General features: G+C 50.4%; 1 protein-coding gene across 1 annotated transcript; it reads right to left on the bottom strand.

The window, feature by feature from the left end:
* Positions 1-1656: 1656 nt before the first annotated feature.
* On the bottom strand, positions 1657-11197 carry LOC130832555 (keratin, type II cytoskeletal 75-like). The gene is given in 10 exon segments (XM_057700928.1): positions 1657-1895; positions 3953-3987; positions 5300-5520; positions 5662-5787; positions 7530-7694; positions 8511-8606; positions 8961-9021; positions 9973-10187; positions 10719-11009; positions 11012-11197. Coding segments are annotated over 10 exon segments (1635 nt in total).
* Between the last annotated feature and the right edge of the window lie 4009 nt (positions 11198-15206).

Below are 15206 nucleotides of genomic sequence, written 5' to 3'. Positions count from 1 at the left end.
ATAACATTGTGAGATTGGACGACAAGAATAATAATTGCCGATATTTATTGAGCAGCTATTACAAATAGCTGCTTTACACCTGTCTTCTCACTTAAACTTTACACAGCAGCATGGGGTAGCTATTATTATTCTTGTTTTGCACATAAAGCAATTGAGGCACAGAGGAGTTAAGAAACTTAGGACCCAGGAGTCTGACTGCAGGTTACTGGCTCTGCATCACCCATCCTCACACTGATGGAGGAGAGGTGGCTTGTTCAAGTGAAGGAGCGAATTCAGGATTTCACTCCAAATTCCTGTTGCCTCTACCCCTCATCCATAGGTCTCGTCCCCTGGTCACCCTGGGTACCAGGGACATAGTCTCAGTGTCATTTCTCTCCTTCCCGTCATCCTCTCTCCCAACCCTTCCAAATTTTAGCCCCTGGTTCTTCACTCATCTTTTCTCATTCTGGTTCATGGCCTCTCCCTTCCGTGCTGCTCAACTTCCTGCTCCTTCACCCTAGATGGCTGTGTTTGAGAGACCTGGTTCCCAGAGCCCACCGGTGTGGTCCTGAGCACTGACCTCACTCCCTCCAAGCCCACATGGGCTGCCCCTACTCTGGGTGATGCCAGGGGCTCAGGCCTAATGGGAGGGGTCCAGAGACTGTAAACTCAGGAATGTTGGGCTCCCTGCAATTATGGGCCTAAATGGCCCCTCTGCTGGGTGAAAGCGTTGCCCCCAGGGCTGACTTTTAACTCCTTTCCTGGCCTGTTATTTCCCTGCTCAGGTCTGCAAGTTGGAAGCTGTCAGGGAACAATCGGCCCTTTGCTGGCAGAGGGCTGGGCCACCCACCCTATGTCAGCATCCTCGGAACTCAGTCTGGTTTTGGGAGGGGATGGCATCGCCCTGTATGCCATGCGGGAGAGTGGGGAGGCTGGGCAGAGTTTCTGCCCAGAGGCTTGGGCTTCTCAAAGAAGGCATCCCCACAAGAGGTAGGAACAAGTGGACAGGAGCTCAGGGAGGGAGTCTGGCTGGTGCTCTGTGCTCCTGTCCCCGCCATCTTCCCAATCCAGCCTTCTTAGCTCTGGTGGAAAGGAAAGAAGGTCAGATGTGCTCTGAGCCTCCCTGTGTGGGACCCCATGCTGGGAGGACATCTGAGGAGGGGGAGGACGTCTGAGGAGGAGGAGGACTGCTCTGCGCTCCATCACCATTCCAGAGGTCTGGACACCAAACACATCACACATGCATTTAATAGACACAGTCCAGGGACGAAAGAGAGGGAGCCTTCACTCCCTCCCATCAGGCAGCTGATCAGCACCGTGGGACAGGTGGGCTGACATTGAAATGGCCTGGGAGACACAGACTGCCCGTCTCTGCATCTGGAGGGAGGGAGGAGGAAGGCAGAACTGACGGGGAGTCTCCGAAAGACAATCTGACTGTGACTTTTGAGACAGCGGGCTTTGGCACAGAGTGGGTACCAGGAGCATTCTGGGGACTGTCGGGAGGGAAGAGGCTGGGGAATGGGGTTTAGCCAGGACACCAGGCTTCCCAGCAGCACAGGTGGGCCTCGTGGAGGGGACAAGGAGCAGCACCCAGGTGAGCAGGGGCGAGTGCAGACAGGCCAGGAGAGTGGGTGGAGCCAGCTTCGGGGCAGGGGTGAGGGAGCGAGGCGGCTACTCTCAGTGCTTATAGATCTTCCGGCTGGAGGACGTGGTGGAGACAAACTTGACGCTGGAGCCATTGCCCCCGAGGCCCCGGCTGCTACTGGCACTGAGGCCGGAGCCCCCCAGGCCTGCCCCCAGGCTGTGCCCACTGCTGGCGGTGAAGGGGTAGCCATTGTTCCCAGCGAGGCCCAGGCTTCCACCGCCAATGCCGCTGCCACCTCTGTAGCCACTGGAGACGGTGGAGGTGACCACAGCTGCCGGAAGAGAGAAGACATAGTCAGAACCAAGGGCAGCAGAGAAGACACCTGGGGCGTCAGGGCTGGTACCCCAAAGTGGGGTGGAGACGGGTGGTTTGCTTCCTTTCACTTCTCCCATCCACTTAGTGAGGTCACGCCCCTGTGTCTTAGCCTGGTTTTCCCTGCACCGCAGTGCCAGGCATCCTCCCAGTCCAAACGGCTTTCTGCCTCCCCTCTGCTACTACGTGGTGCCTCTCTTTTCCTTCCAGCACTTACTGGGGACTTCTCTCCTCCAGGAAGCTGTTCCGGTCCACCTGCCTTCCCTTTGATTGCACTGTACTCTCCCCTGCTGCTCTGTCCCCATCTCCCTCTGGCTCTGGTGTCTCCCTTCTTTCTGGAAGCTCATAGCAGTCTACACCCTCTGAATCCCAGAGTGGGGATGGAATAGTCTGGATAGACCAAGTGACAGATGACCCACTGGCCAGCCAACTCTGTTGCTTTTCTTTTCCCGACCTGCTCTTTCCCTAACTTTCATAACCACCCATCACCTTAAACATCTAGTACCCTACTCTGGGCTCTTCTGAAGGAAAGTTGAAATAAAATATGGACCCTGTTATGGAATGAATTGTATGTTCCAAAAAAAATATGTTGAAGTCCTGGTCCTCAATACCTATAGTGTGTCTTTATTGGAAATAGGATCTTGTAGATGTAATCAGATTAAGATAAAATCATTAGGGTAGGCTCTAGTCCAAAATGACTAGTGTTCTTTAAGAAGAGGGAAGACATCCATGGGAAGACAGACACACAGGGAAATGGCCACATGATCACAGAGACACAGATTGGAGTGAGCCAAGGAGAGCCACGGAACGACAGCCACCACCAGAATCCAGGAAGAGGCAAGGAAGTACTCTCCCTTCAGGGGGGATATGGCCCTGCTGACACCTCAGTTTTGGATGCCTAGCCTCCAGAACTGTGTGACAACACATTTCTATTGTTTTAAGCCTCCCAGTTTGTGGTACTGTGTTGCGGCAGCCTTAGGAAATAAATACAGGTTTTTAGGTGCTTTCAAGAGAGAGGAAACTCTAGAGGTTATACCATCCATTCCCCAAATTAGCTCTGAGGGTCTCTGGAGCCACTAGACAAGGACCTCAGGGAAGGGGGACCCCTGGGTGGTTCAGGGCGATATGCCTTCTCATGTCATTGGTTAATATCATCAACTCCTTGGATGAATCTCGACATGAAGAAAACTGGAGTTCGCCCATGCTTCTTTCCCCGTGTACTCCGCTTTTCCAATAAACTTTTAATTTTTTTCTTAAAAACAAAAACAAAACAAAAAAAAGCATCAAGAAAACTGAATTCACTTGTAGGGTGTAAGTTGTAAGAGTCATCTCCTGGCCTCACGATGCCAGCACTGAGCTCTGTAAGTGGCAGTTTCCACGCTTACCAGCACGGGCTGCGCCAGCTTGCTCACTAACGCCTCTTCTGCTTCTGAGGAGCTGTACCCAACTGCCAGGTCTTACGGAGCCCTCACTGCCTTGAAACCCTTGGTACCTTTCTGCAGTTATATTCTGTAGAGCTAAGCCGAACAGTGGGGCTTCTCCCCAGACTGTTTCTGGACGAGGCTGCCTAACTGGCAGTGCCTTAGTCCTCAGCGTGAAGGCTCCCTCCAAAGGCTGAGGGCAAACAGGAGTTTTCATACATCCTGTCTACACTGAGCAGTCATCTCCGAGCTAGACTTGCAGCTTCAGCAGGAAAGGTGTGGAATTCTGGGAGGTGGGAGGTGTGGCCTGTGGATCTTCCAAACCCATGCAGAAGGATTACAGCAAACCTCCCATTACCCCCTCTGTGGCCCCCTCTCACTTGCAAAGAGGTAAGAGTGATGACTTTAAAGACTCTCCTAAGCCAGCTCTTCTTAATGAACTCAGAACCTCCAACCTTCTCAAAATGAACCCCCATCGGTGGGATCCCCTCCAATGCCCCATGCATCCCTGCCACCTTCCGGCATGCCCACCATCTCCCCAGCCCCCAGCCACATGCACTCCAAATGACACAGGAGGGTGGGGTGTCATACTCACAGATATTAACCAGAGAAACACCCTCTCCGCTCAGCCTGATTGGGAGGAGGGGGAAGAAGGAAGGTTACTGTGGTGTCCAGAGGCTTGTGGGCATTTGAAATGACATTTTTGCAATTGTTTTCAATGCATTTTAAAAAACCCTTAATTATTCTTATTGAAGAAGAAATGGAGGTTGAAATTATTTAAATACTGGTAGTATTAAAAATAATAATCCAATGAATGAAATAATGCAGAGTTTGGGGGTTCATAGGAGTCAAACCTGTAACCTCAGACACACATTTTTGGTATAAACGAGGTAGACACCAGAAGAGAATTAAAGCTAATCATACGCTAGTGTCAGTTGGAAAGGCAGGGCTGACAGAGAACAAGCAGATCTCTCTTTCAACAATGGACTATTGTCAGGCACTGATGCTATTACAGGTGTGGGGAGGAGTCTTAGTCATGAATGTAATAATACTAGTAATCGGTCTATCATTGTTGTAGCAACTAGAGTAGTTTTGCTTTGGCATCTTGAGGACAGGAGTGGCATTCATTATAAACACAGACTTAGAACATTAAAAAGGGTTACCTACCTGTTACCTACATTATGCCACTTAATTCTCTCAACAACCCCATTAAGTACATATGATTGTCTTAGTTTTATAGATGGGGAAATTGAAGATCAGAGGTTAATCAACTTGCTCTTGATCACAAAGCTGGACTTGAGGTCAGATTTATTTGACTCTAAAGCCAGGGTCTTTGGCCATTAAACTGAAAGATAGCGGACATTTAATGACCATTCACTGTGTCTCATGCACTATTCCAAGAGCCCCTCACTTTAGCCCTCTTAATCACATATGATAGAAACTATGGATATCCCCATTTTACAGGTGAGGAATGGAGAGATCAAGTAATTGGCCCTTGGTCACACAGCTGGTAATTGGCAGAGCACAAAGCTCCCATTGGGCTTTGGGGGTCATGTGACCTGGCCTCTTTATTCCATCACGAAAGAAACCGAAGGCCGGGTGGGGAGGGGGACGGCAGGGCGAGGATACTGACTTTCCTAAGCTTATATAGCTCGTTAGTGGTAGACCTGTCAGAATGAATCCTAGGACAATTTATTCTCAGTTCATACCACATATCCAGACCCACCGGGTAACCAACTTTCCCCTTTGATAGAATCTGATTACCTAGATCCAATCAGCTCCTAGATTTCTATGGGGTGCTAAAAGTAGTTGCACCTCAAATATGGGACTCTGATAATGATTTCCCTGGAAAGAAATTGCACCTGTATTCTTTGTCATAGTCCAATTCCACCTGCATTTTTGCTCCCTTTTCCGGGCAAGGAGGGGCCTGCAGCAACCTGACCTGCACGCCTCGCCCTCCAGCAGCTTCCTGTAGGTGGCGATCTCCACGTCCAGGGCCAGCTTGACGTTCATGAGCTCCTGGTACTCGCACAGCAGCTGTGCCGTGTCCTGCTTGGCCTTCTGCAGGGCCTCCTGCAGGTCCACCAGCTTGGCCTGTGCATCCTTGAGGGCCAGTTCTCCACGCTGTTCTGCATCGGCCATGGCTGTTTGCAGGCTAGCACCCTGTAAGGAAAGGAGGAAGCCATGAGCCTCCAGGATAACCCCTGGGGATCTGGTGCTTCTGGGGTAAGAGTCCTGTAAGTGTGGCAGAATGACCTGGAAGAAATGAATGTGTGGGGAGTTCTGGGCCCTGCCAGAATGTACCTGCTTCTTGACGTTGTCGATCTCGGCTCTCAGCCTCTGGTTCGTCCAGTTCATCTCGGAGATCTCTTGTTTGGTGTTGTGGAGATCAACGCCGTGCCGGCCTGCCGTGACCTGCAGCTCCTCGTACTAACAGAACCAGAGCAGGGTCAGTCACCCCATCAAATACTGGCCGGGACACTGCCTGTGCGCCCAGCCTGGACCTCGGTGCTCTGAGTGGGCCCATCCATTCGCTGATCATTCACACATTCCCTCACTTGTTTTTTGAGCACATCTACTCGCCAGGCCTGTCCTGGGCTCTGGGAATATCATGAAGAGCGTAATCAGACCCCCTGCCTACAGTTTTTTGGGAGAGATAATAACCAAACCAGCATATTATCAAATTTATAGTTCTAATAGTTCCAAACTAAGTGTCCCTTAGGAAGCGAACAGAGTCCTATGTGGGTGTGATAAAGGAATCTGACCTGGATATGGAAGTGAGGGGGATGGGCAGGCAAGTACTTCCAGAGACGGAGATATGCAAGCCGGGTGTTGGAGGGTGGGGAAGATTGACCTAAGTGACCAGACAAGGGAAACAGCCTGTGTGTGAAGGCCCTGGGACAGAAAGGAGCATGCAGAGCCCTAGGAGTGAGAGGTGACTTGGCACTGTCCTTGGGGAATTCTTGGTCACAGGGCATACATCCAGACCAACTGCGACCATGAATTTTCGTGGCCCAGTGCTGGGGAATTCTGATGCCAGTGCTGGGGAAACAGGGAGGAGATGCAGGGAAACGGTGTTGGATGGAGCCCAGACTGTAGAGGACCCCATCCTGAAGACTTTGTAACAGAATCCTCCAACTCAGGTGGCTCTGTGTCTAATGGTGTTATCCAGGACACACTCGTTTAGAAGAAATAAATGCACCTGTGTCCTCCAGCAGAGTGCAGGAAACCCATACCTTGTCCAACAGAAGAAGAGCCCCTGCTTGAGTGAAGATCTGTCCAGTTTTGAAAGTGCTGAATAGTTTGGTTTCCAGACACACACAGTTAAAGGAAACAACAGCCTCACCAACAAAAGGAATCATTCATTACATAACCGCGAGTGATGGGAGCCAGCTTGTAGGTGAGCAGCTGTCCCGCAAAAGCATCTGCATTTGGCAGAGAACTGATCTCACGGGATGGACCATCCAGGCTACTACACCCTCCAAAGCCAAACCTTCTGGCCATCTGCACCTTTGCATAGTAGCTGTCTGTAGTCATCCCAACCTCCCTTTGCCCAGTACAAACTCTCTTGTTCAGCAAAGTGCTCATTTCTGCCTTCCAGTCCCAGAGGACCATTTGCTCAGCCTTAAATCCCTCCCTACTCCTTGGCAATTTTTGTCCCTTGCTGCTTCCGAAACAGACTGAAAACCCTCCTCTTCTTGGAAATGTTTTATTAATGCTTTTCCCCTTCTATGACTGGTCATTCACTTCATGGCCTCCCAGATCTTGGATTCCTTTTGTAGTTTATTCATTTACAACTTTGTAACCCTGCTTGGAGTAGAGTAGGAGCTCCGTAAATAAACAAGCCCTTTAGAAACAGCTTTTATGACCATCTCCTGGTTGTTTGAGTCTCATCCAGCCCCTAACCAGTTGGTAAGCCTTGTGGAGACTGTGGCTGTCCTTTTGAGCACCCAGCATTGCCTGACCACATACCAGTGTGTGTGTGTGTGTGTATTAGGGTTTCCATGTGCGATTCAAGTTAGGTTTTCATAGCATCCAAGACACTTCTGCCAAGTTTTAAGGAACGGGAATGCTCACATGATTCCTGAGGCTTGTGGCTAGCCGTTAAATGATGATTTAGGGCTTCAGAGAACACTAGCCCTGGAGCCTATCACGGAGGTACCCACGCTTACCTTGGTCTGGTACCAGGACTCAGCTTCCGCCTGGCTGCGGTTGGCGATGTCCTCGTACTGAGCTGTGACCTCAGTGATGAAGCTGTCCAGGTCCAGGCTGCGATTGTTGTCCATGGACAGGACCACGGACATGTCACTAACCTGGGTCTGCTTTTGGGACAGCTCCTGCAGAGACAGTTAACTCAGCTTCACCACGGCAAAAAAAGAAGGGGTCTTGAAGTCAGGCAGTTGACCCTCCCTCTAAGTCAGGAATCCTTCTTTGGCATCCCCAGCAGGGATTTCCCAGCTCTTTTCATGCCAGCAATTTGGGGGGGTCCCATGTCAACCCCTGAGGAGTTTCTGAGTCATAGGCATATAGTGTGTCCCCAGCATCCCTTCTCAAGGCTCCCCTTTGTGTTATTTCCCTGAGTGTGAAGGATGGGTAAGTGTTCTCGGAATCCAAATTATATCAAGTTGAATATGACGTGATTCATATGCCAGCATTAAAGTTTTCTTCAGGATTGGGGGTTTTGAGGACCCCGCTCCCACTCCCCCAGCCCCCACAGTGTGACTTCTTCACTCTCTATCCCTCTCTCCCCTTCCGCAGACCCAGGTCTCTGCCATCAGAGTGTCAGTGTCCAGAAAGAAGCATCTTCAGGGGCGAAGAAACACCCTGACCAATGGGCTGAGGGGCAGCTTTGCCTTCGAACTTCTCTGGCAAGGCGAAGGGAGAGGTGGGTCTTGACTCCTTGCGAATGTTATCCAATGACTTGGGATTTTAGGCATCAGCACTCCCTCCTTGCCAGGCCATGGGATTGAGGGGAGAAGCCTCAGAGTTGGGGTGGGACTGAGTGTGGCAGGATTTCAAGCAGTTCTTCCCAATACCTATGACCTCCCAAGCCCTCCACCCCTGGTAGAGGCACATGTGGATAACAGCCTGCCACATCCTTTTCTTTTCAGGCTCCAGACATAGGAGGGATAAACACATTTTCAGGCTCTTACCCCCTCAAAGACCATCTGGAGGAAGTTGCTCTCTTCGGTCAGAGAGTTGACCTTGGCCTCCGGGTCCACCTGGTTCATATAGGTGGCGTCCACATCCTGGAAAGACAGCACAGGATGCTCCTCTGAGACCCTGGCCCCAGGCAACAAGTCCAAAAGAAGCTGGGCAGACTCTTCCTCCCTGGCCCTTCTTGTTTTGATTTCAGCAAACTCTGTATTTGGGGTTTGGGGTTGGGGCCAAGTGATTGCTGGGAACTGCTTGAGTTCTCCTGGGCTAACAGAAACCCAAGCAGGGTCCTTGGGGCCATAAAATGGAGGGAGATTTTGGCACGCTTGAGCTCTCCAGATATTTTCAAGGTTGAAGTCACTTTTCTTGGGCAGCCCAAGGGTCCGTCACCCCATACTCCAAGATTCGGCTTTCAATCTTCTCCTTTGAGAGACATCTCCACCCACCTTCTTCAGAGCCACAAACTTATTCTCAGCAGCTGTGCACTTGTTAATTTCGTCCTCATACCTGCACGCACAGAGGAGGGGGGTGCGCTGGTGAGCAAGGGTTGATAGAGCTCTTCCCAAGCCGAGGAGGACTGTAATGGTGTAGCAAGAATTAAGAGACCTCAAACATGTCCCAGCTTTTTTGCTGACCTGTGTGTGACTTTGGGTGATTCACTTCATCTCTAGTTCTCCCCCTGTAAACTTCTTCCAGAGTTTCTTTTTCCTTTTTCTCTTTTGTAAGACTAGAAGGTGTGCATGCATCTGATAGGAATAGAAATATGTGTTTATGCAACTCCATCCTCTTAGAGATGCACAATCCCAATCTTTAAACGTTTTTGCTGCCTCAAGTGCCTGCTGGAACGGTGGCACTAGTAAACTTTGTTCAGGACAATGTTCCAGTTGATTTTGATATATTTTCACCAAACCTCAAGGCAGCCGTTTAAGTAGTGTGCTTTTAGTAAGTAGGTGTTGCTCTAACTCAGAAACTAAGGGTGAGCCAGCTAAGGGATTGGCGAGGACCATCCTTTCTGTTGGATACCTCACCGACTACAGGCCGGGTGATGGCAGGTCAAAATTGTCTCCCTGTGGAGGATCAGATTGCCTGGTTCATACTCTCGTGTGCATCTTGGAAATGCAGGCATCTCAATAATAGAGCCCATGTCCAGTGGAGTTAAATAATAAGCTGACTGTGAAATAATATTTATATTGCTTTCTAGACTTGGAATGTTTTGTTAGATGACACAGATGTCCCTTTGCAGTCATGGAGACAGATAAGATAGGCTTCTTGCTGATAGTGATGCATAAGGTGAGGGTCCCTTTGTTACCCCACACTTTGCTTTCTTCTTCTCCTGAGACAATGACTGTAAGTCCAAACCTCCCTGACACGGACATCTGCTTCTTTGTGCCCCTCTGGTCCTCATAAAGAGGAGTTCTTGAATGATCGTGTATGATCAGAAGGGTCTCCCACTCTCACCTGACTTTGAAATCTTCCAAGACATCCTGCATGTTTCTCAGCTCAGCATCCAGCCTGCCCCTCTCGGTGGTGACGCTGTCCAGCTGCCGCTGGAGGTCGTTGATGTAGGCGTCGAAGGCAGGCTCCAGGTTCTGCCTCACAGTCTTGATGCCCTGCTCCTGCAGGAGGCTCCACTTGGTCTCCAGGACCTTGTTCTGCTGCTCCGGGAACCGCACCTGGGCAGGGGAAGAAGAGAAAAAGGTCTGGAGAAACTGGAGAGGCAGAGCCAGACACCCCAATTAATACAGGAGAGAGGAAAAGTATGCTTTTCACCTGACGCCCATCTGCCAATGATATAATTGACAACTCCAGGTCAAAATGGAAAAGCCCATCAAGCTACCTGGATGTTCTCTGGGGCTCCACAGGACTCGTGCAGTGGGGCTTGGGGGCATCGATGGGGAGCCTCCATTTCTGGGGTGTGTCTGCTCTGGGTTAGGTTGGTTTGCCCAGGAAACTTAACTTCACTCTTCCCTCTATGTTGACTGAACCAGTGGCATGGCTCCCAAGGAGGATGAAGGGAAATCCTAACAGGTCCTGCAGGGCAAGCTGGCCCCACCTGCAAATACCTCTGCTGCCAGGAGATGCTTACTGAGAGGATACGCTTTCCCACAGGGAGGCCATTGGGTGACTGCTGCCCTCTGGGCCGGGGCCTCTCCAAGAGTTCCTGTCACCCCAACCCCTTGGACCAGATGCAGCCCCTCGCTCACCTTGTCAATGAAGGAGGCAAACTTGTTCAGGGTCTTGATCTGCTCCCGCTCCTCAGTCCTCACCTGCTGGATGGTGGGGTCGATTTGCAGGTTGAGGGGAGTCAGGAGACTCTGGTTGACGGTGACCTCTTGGATGCCTCCAGTGAGGCAGACAGAGAAGCCAGAGCCCCCAGAGCCCCCTCCAATTCCACCCCCATAGCCAAACCCACCACCGACCCCGAACCCGCCGCTTGCCCTGCCACCAAAACCACTTCGGAAGCTGTTGCCAATGGAGACCCGCTTGGTCCCCCCCCCAGGTTGTAGAGGCTGCGGCTTTCAAAGCCGGCCCCGATCCTTCCCAGCCCTCCGCTGCCCACCAGGGAGCGGGCCATAGAGATGGAGCTGAAGTGAGAGCAGCCGGGGGCAGGGGTGGTGGCTGAGGCCGTGCTGAAGCCCCTGTGGCTGCTTGTCTGGAAGGTGATGGTGGACTGCCTGGACATGGTGGCTGGGAGAGACTGACGAGGAGACTCCTGACGTGGGTGTGTGTGGAGGGGGATGGAGAAGACAGGGCAACTGGGGCCCCCTGGCCCCCTGGGCTTTTATGGCCTCTGGGAGGGGTGGGGCGCCCTCATGCATGCCTCTGATGGCATCTCCTCAGCATCCACCAACCCTGAGCCCACACTCGGCTCCCCTCTGGAGACGGTGTAAAAGCCACTGGTTGGTTCCTTGGCATCCCTCCCCCACGTGGAAACTCCTTTCCAGTTGCAACTTGATCGGCAGATGAATGAGAAGCATGTTAATTGCTTTCAGTCATGTCCTAATCATGCATCTTATAATGGACTCAGAAAACACCGCCTCATTTGTAAACCGCTCTCTTAGGCCTGGGACCAACTCCCTCTTGTTCAAACATCTTGTGTCAACCCCAGTGACTGCGGTTTTCTGTTTCCTGTTTCTTCCTATCCCTTAGGTGTGCCTCTTATTCCTGAGCACTTTCTCAGCAATTATCCCCCAATGGCCTCCTCCCAACCCCGTCCCCGGCCCAAGCTGTCCCTCCAGATCTTGAAAATCCTGCTGTACATGCATCTTTCTCAGCAATCCACCCGTTTTGATTGCCCCCTTATTTTACCCCAAAGCTGACATCTCTGTTGTGTGGGTCACACGTGACATTCTGGGGTGTGAGTGTGTGCATTCGTGCCCACACGAATGTCCTGTTCACTCCTGCGTAACGTGACCCTGAAGGCCAGTTTCTCTGCCTGCCTGGAGAGACGTTGCGAGGACGGGAGGATGGGTTTGAATCCCAGCCCTGTGGCTTCCTAATGGCAGGGCGTGGGGCCAGTCATGAAACGTCTCTGGGCCTTGATTTGGGTGTCTGTAAAGTGGGGTTTGTGATGCCTATTCATGGGAAAACAGCTTTTGCAACTCTGAGCACATGTACATGCTGAGCCAATGTTTGTTGTGTCTTCTCCTGATATAATCACGCATGTTGTGAAGGAAGTGCCAGCTCGGTGTCCATCCTGAGCAAGTCCCGTGGGGATTTGAAGGAAGCACAATACACATTCTTTTTCTTTAATAACAGGCTCTTGGCCCTGTTGGGAAGACAAGATGAAAGCCCACTGAGTAACTTATGAAAAGGTGGTATGCAATAAAACACCACCTGTCGGCCCTGTTTAAGGCTGCCTTATTCTAGAAGTCCTCACTTTTCCTGTTGATGGCCAAGGATCCTGACCCTTTAATCCTTCATCAAAAAGCCCCAGTGGCTACACTGAGTACAGGACTTGGTTTTTTTTTTTTTTTTTGCCCCATTAGGCTTTAAAAAAATGTTTTTTTTTAATTTTTTATACAATTTTAAAAGTTTACTTTCCATTTACAGTTATTACAAAATATTGGCTGTATTCTCCGTGTTGGAAAATATATCCTTGTAGCCTATCTTACGCTCAATAGTGTGTACCTCCCACTCTCCCACCCCTATATCACCCGTCCCCACTGGTAACCACTAGTTTGTTCTCTGTAAATGTGAGTCTGCTTCCTTTTTGTTATAGTCCCTAGTTTGTTGTATTGTTTTAGATTCCACATATGAGTGATATCATACAGTATTTGTCTTTGTCTGTCTGGCATTTCATTCAGCATAATCCCCTCCGAGTTCATCCATGTTGCTGCAAATGGCAAAATTTTGTTCTTTCTTATGGCTGAGTAGTATTCCATTGTGTGAATATATGTATTATATATATATATATATAATCACCTCTTCTTTACCTAGTCATCTGTTAATGGACACTTAGGTTCCTTCCGCATCTTGGCAACTGTCAATAGTGTTACTATGAACATAAACACATGGAGGCTAAACAATATGCTACTAAGTAATCAATGTACCAAGGAAAAAATTAGAGAGGAAATCAAAAACTACCTAGAGACAAGTGAAAATGAAAACACGATGACCCAAACCCTATGGGAGGCAGTAAAAGCAGTTCTTTTATTTTTTATTTTTTGGATTTTTTAAAAATTGAAGTCTAGTTGATTTACAATGTTTCAGATATACCGCAAAATGACTCAGTTTTAAGCAAAAGCAGTTCTAAAAGGGAAGTTTTTAGCGATCCCTGTTGGGTCTTGTTCCTGTGTCCTCCAGCCCCTATCAGTCTAAATTGATAAGGAGTCTCTAAGTTGTCTCATCCCCTTTTATCTGCATCTCACCTCCAGGGGGTGGGGCGGGGGAGGAGGAGTCAGACAGAGAAATTGTTAGATCTTCTTTTGTCTTGCCGATGTCTCACTTTTTGCAGTGGCTTTGAAGGATGGCAGGGGGAGAGAGGAGCTGAAATGTCTTCCGTCTCCGTTTAGTGGATGAGGAAACGGAGTCCCCACGTGGTGAATGAAGGAGACCGACACTGCCTAGCTAGAGGGAAGTAGAGCCACATTCCATGGTCTCTCCGCACAGGGGTCCTTTCAGAGGTGCAGCGGATGGGTGCCAGACGCTTGCCAGCCTGGAACAGAAGCTTGGCACTCAGAGCGGTGGTTCTCTGTTCTCTGGGCTATTTCCTCCTTGGAGCTGAGGTGAGAGAGTGGCCCTCACCTCCACTGAGAGGTTGTTTGAGAGTCTCAGTTTCCACAGGGTACCCGTGAATCATAGCTTCTGTTGATACAGGCCGGGAGGAGCACAGGAATTCTCTCACCTGGTTGCCAACGCGTCCAGATCCCAGCTGGGGTGGTGCCCACCTCTGCAGTGAGGAGAATAATTGTCTTTGTTTTCTGTACTCGTGGCATGATAATCTTTCTCCCAGAAGAAGGGACACTTGTCTCCTGAGACATGTTGAGTACACTCTTCAGAGCTTTCTGGGGAGCAAAAGCTGGCGAAGGGTCAAGGCTGGCCCATCCATCAGAATGGGGGTCACCGCAGCTCTTGTCCATCAAGCTTCCCTTGTGGAAGCTGCTCCAGCCTGCCTTCCCTCCTGGGTCATGCCTTTCTTTCCCAAACCCTCTCCTGGGAGCCTATTCCAGGCATTGCCGTCTCATCCCATTTCTAATCCTGTTTCCCTTGGCCATCACCTCTTGTCCGGGGTTGCCCACTTCCTTCCTTCCTTCCCTCTTCTAATTTTCCCACCTGGACCCTTGTTTCCAAAGCTAGATTGTCTTACTTGCTGAGTTTGGTGAAGTAGATGGACATAGTTAAGGCTTACCTCTCTTTCTCCTTCACTCCCACTCCTGTGACCTTTGACCTTCACTGTGACCTTTACCCTGGTCGATGTCTACATGAATGCCTAGGACACCCCAGCCTCCCACTTTAAAACCTCAGAGCTTAGAGACTATGAACACCCCTGCTTTTTGTCCTGCCAACGAGGTTTTTTGTTTCGATTTTTAACCTCCTTTATAATTCTGCTTTGAACTCTCCCCCAAGCACCCCTCTCAGATAAACTGTGCCCAACGACCAGCCCCTTCGCACCGGTTCCCTGAGCAGGCCTGTGTTTGGCTTGCACCTTAGCATATTTTCCCACCTGCTTTGGCTTCCTGGTGGTCTGGAGGCTTGGGGTGTGGGGTGTGTCCCCTTCGCCCTGCCCTGCCTCCTAGTACCCTACAGAGAATTGTAACTATAGTTCACTGGACATAGGTTATCTAATTTAAAGAAGACTTTAGGAACATAGCCCTTTCTGTTCTGCAAATCTCCTGAGTCTCTCCAACCCTGTATTGTTGGGTCTATCTGGGAGGAATTTTCTTGAGGTTTGGGGATTGGTGATTCAAAAGCTATGGTATGGGCTCTGATGCCCAAGGCTGGGCGTGCCAAGCTCCTCCACTTCCTTGTTCCTGCACCTTCTGCTCGGGGTGGTCTCTCCCATTCTCAGAGGGATGCCGAGGCTTTTAGCTGTGGTGGATTTCAAGGAGACTGACCCGAGGTGGCAACCAGGGCTTGAGGTTAGGGGAAGAGGGGAGGAAAACATGGAGGCACACCTCCTAAGACCACAGGAGTGGGGGGCACACCAAGGAGCTTTGGCTTCCAACCAGGCCAGGGCCAGAGAAGGGCAG

The sequence above is a fragment of the Hippopotamus amphibius genome, chromosome 12, assembly GCF_030028045.1.
Source record: "Hippopotamus amphibius kiboko isolate mHipAmp2 chromosome 12, mHipAmp2.hap2, whole genome shotgun sequence".
In the NCBI taxonomy this organism is placed as follows: domain Eukaryota; kingdom Metazoa; phylum Chordata; class Mammalia; order Artiodactyla; family Hippopotamidae; genus Hippopotamus; species Hippopotamus amphibius.
The sequence above is the reverse complement of the archived record's forward strand: the minus strand, read 5'-3'. Positions and strand labels throughout refer to the sequence as shown.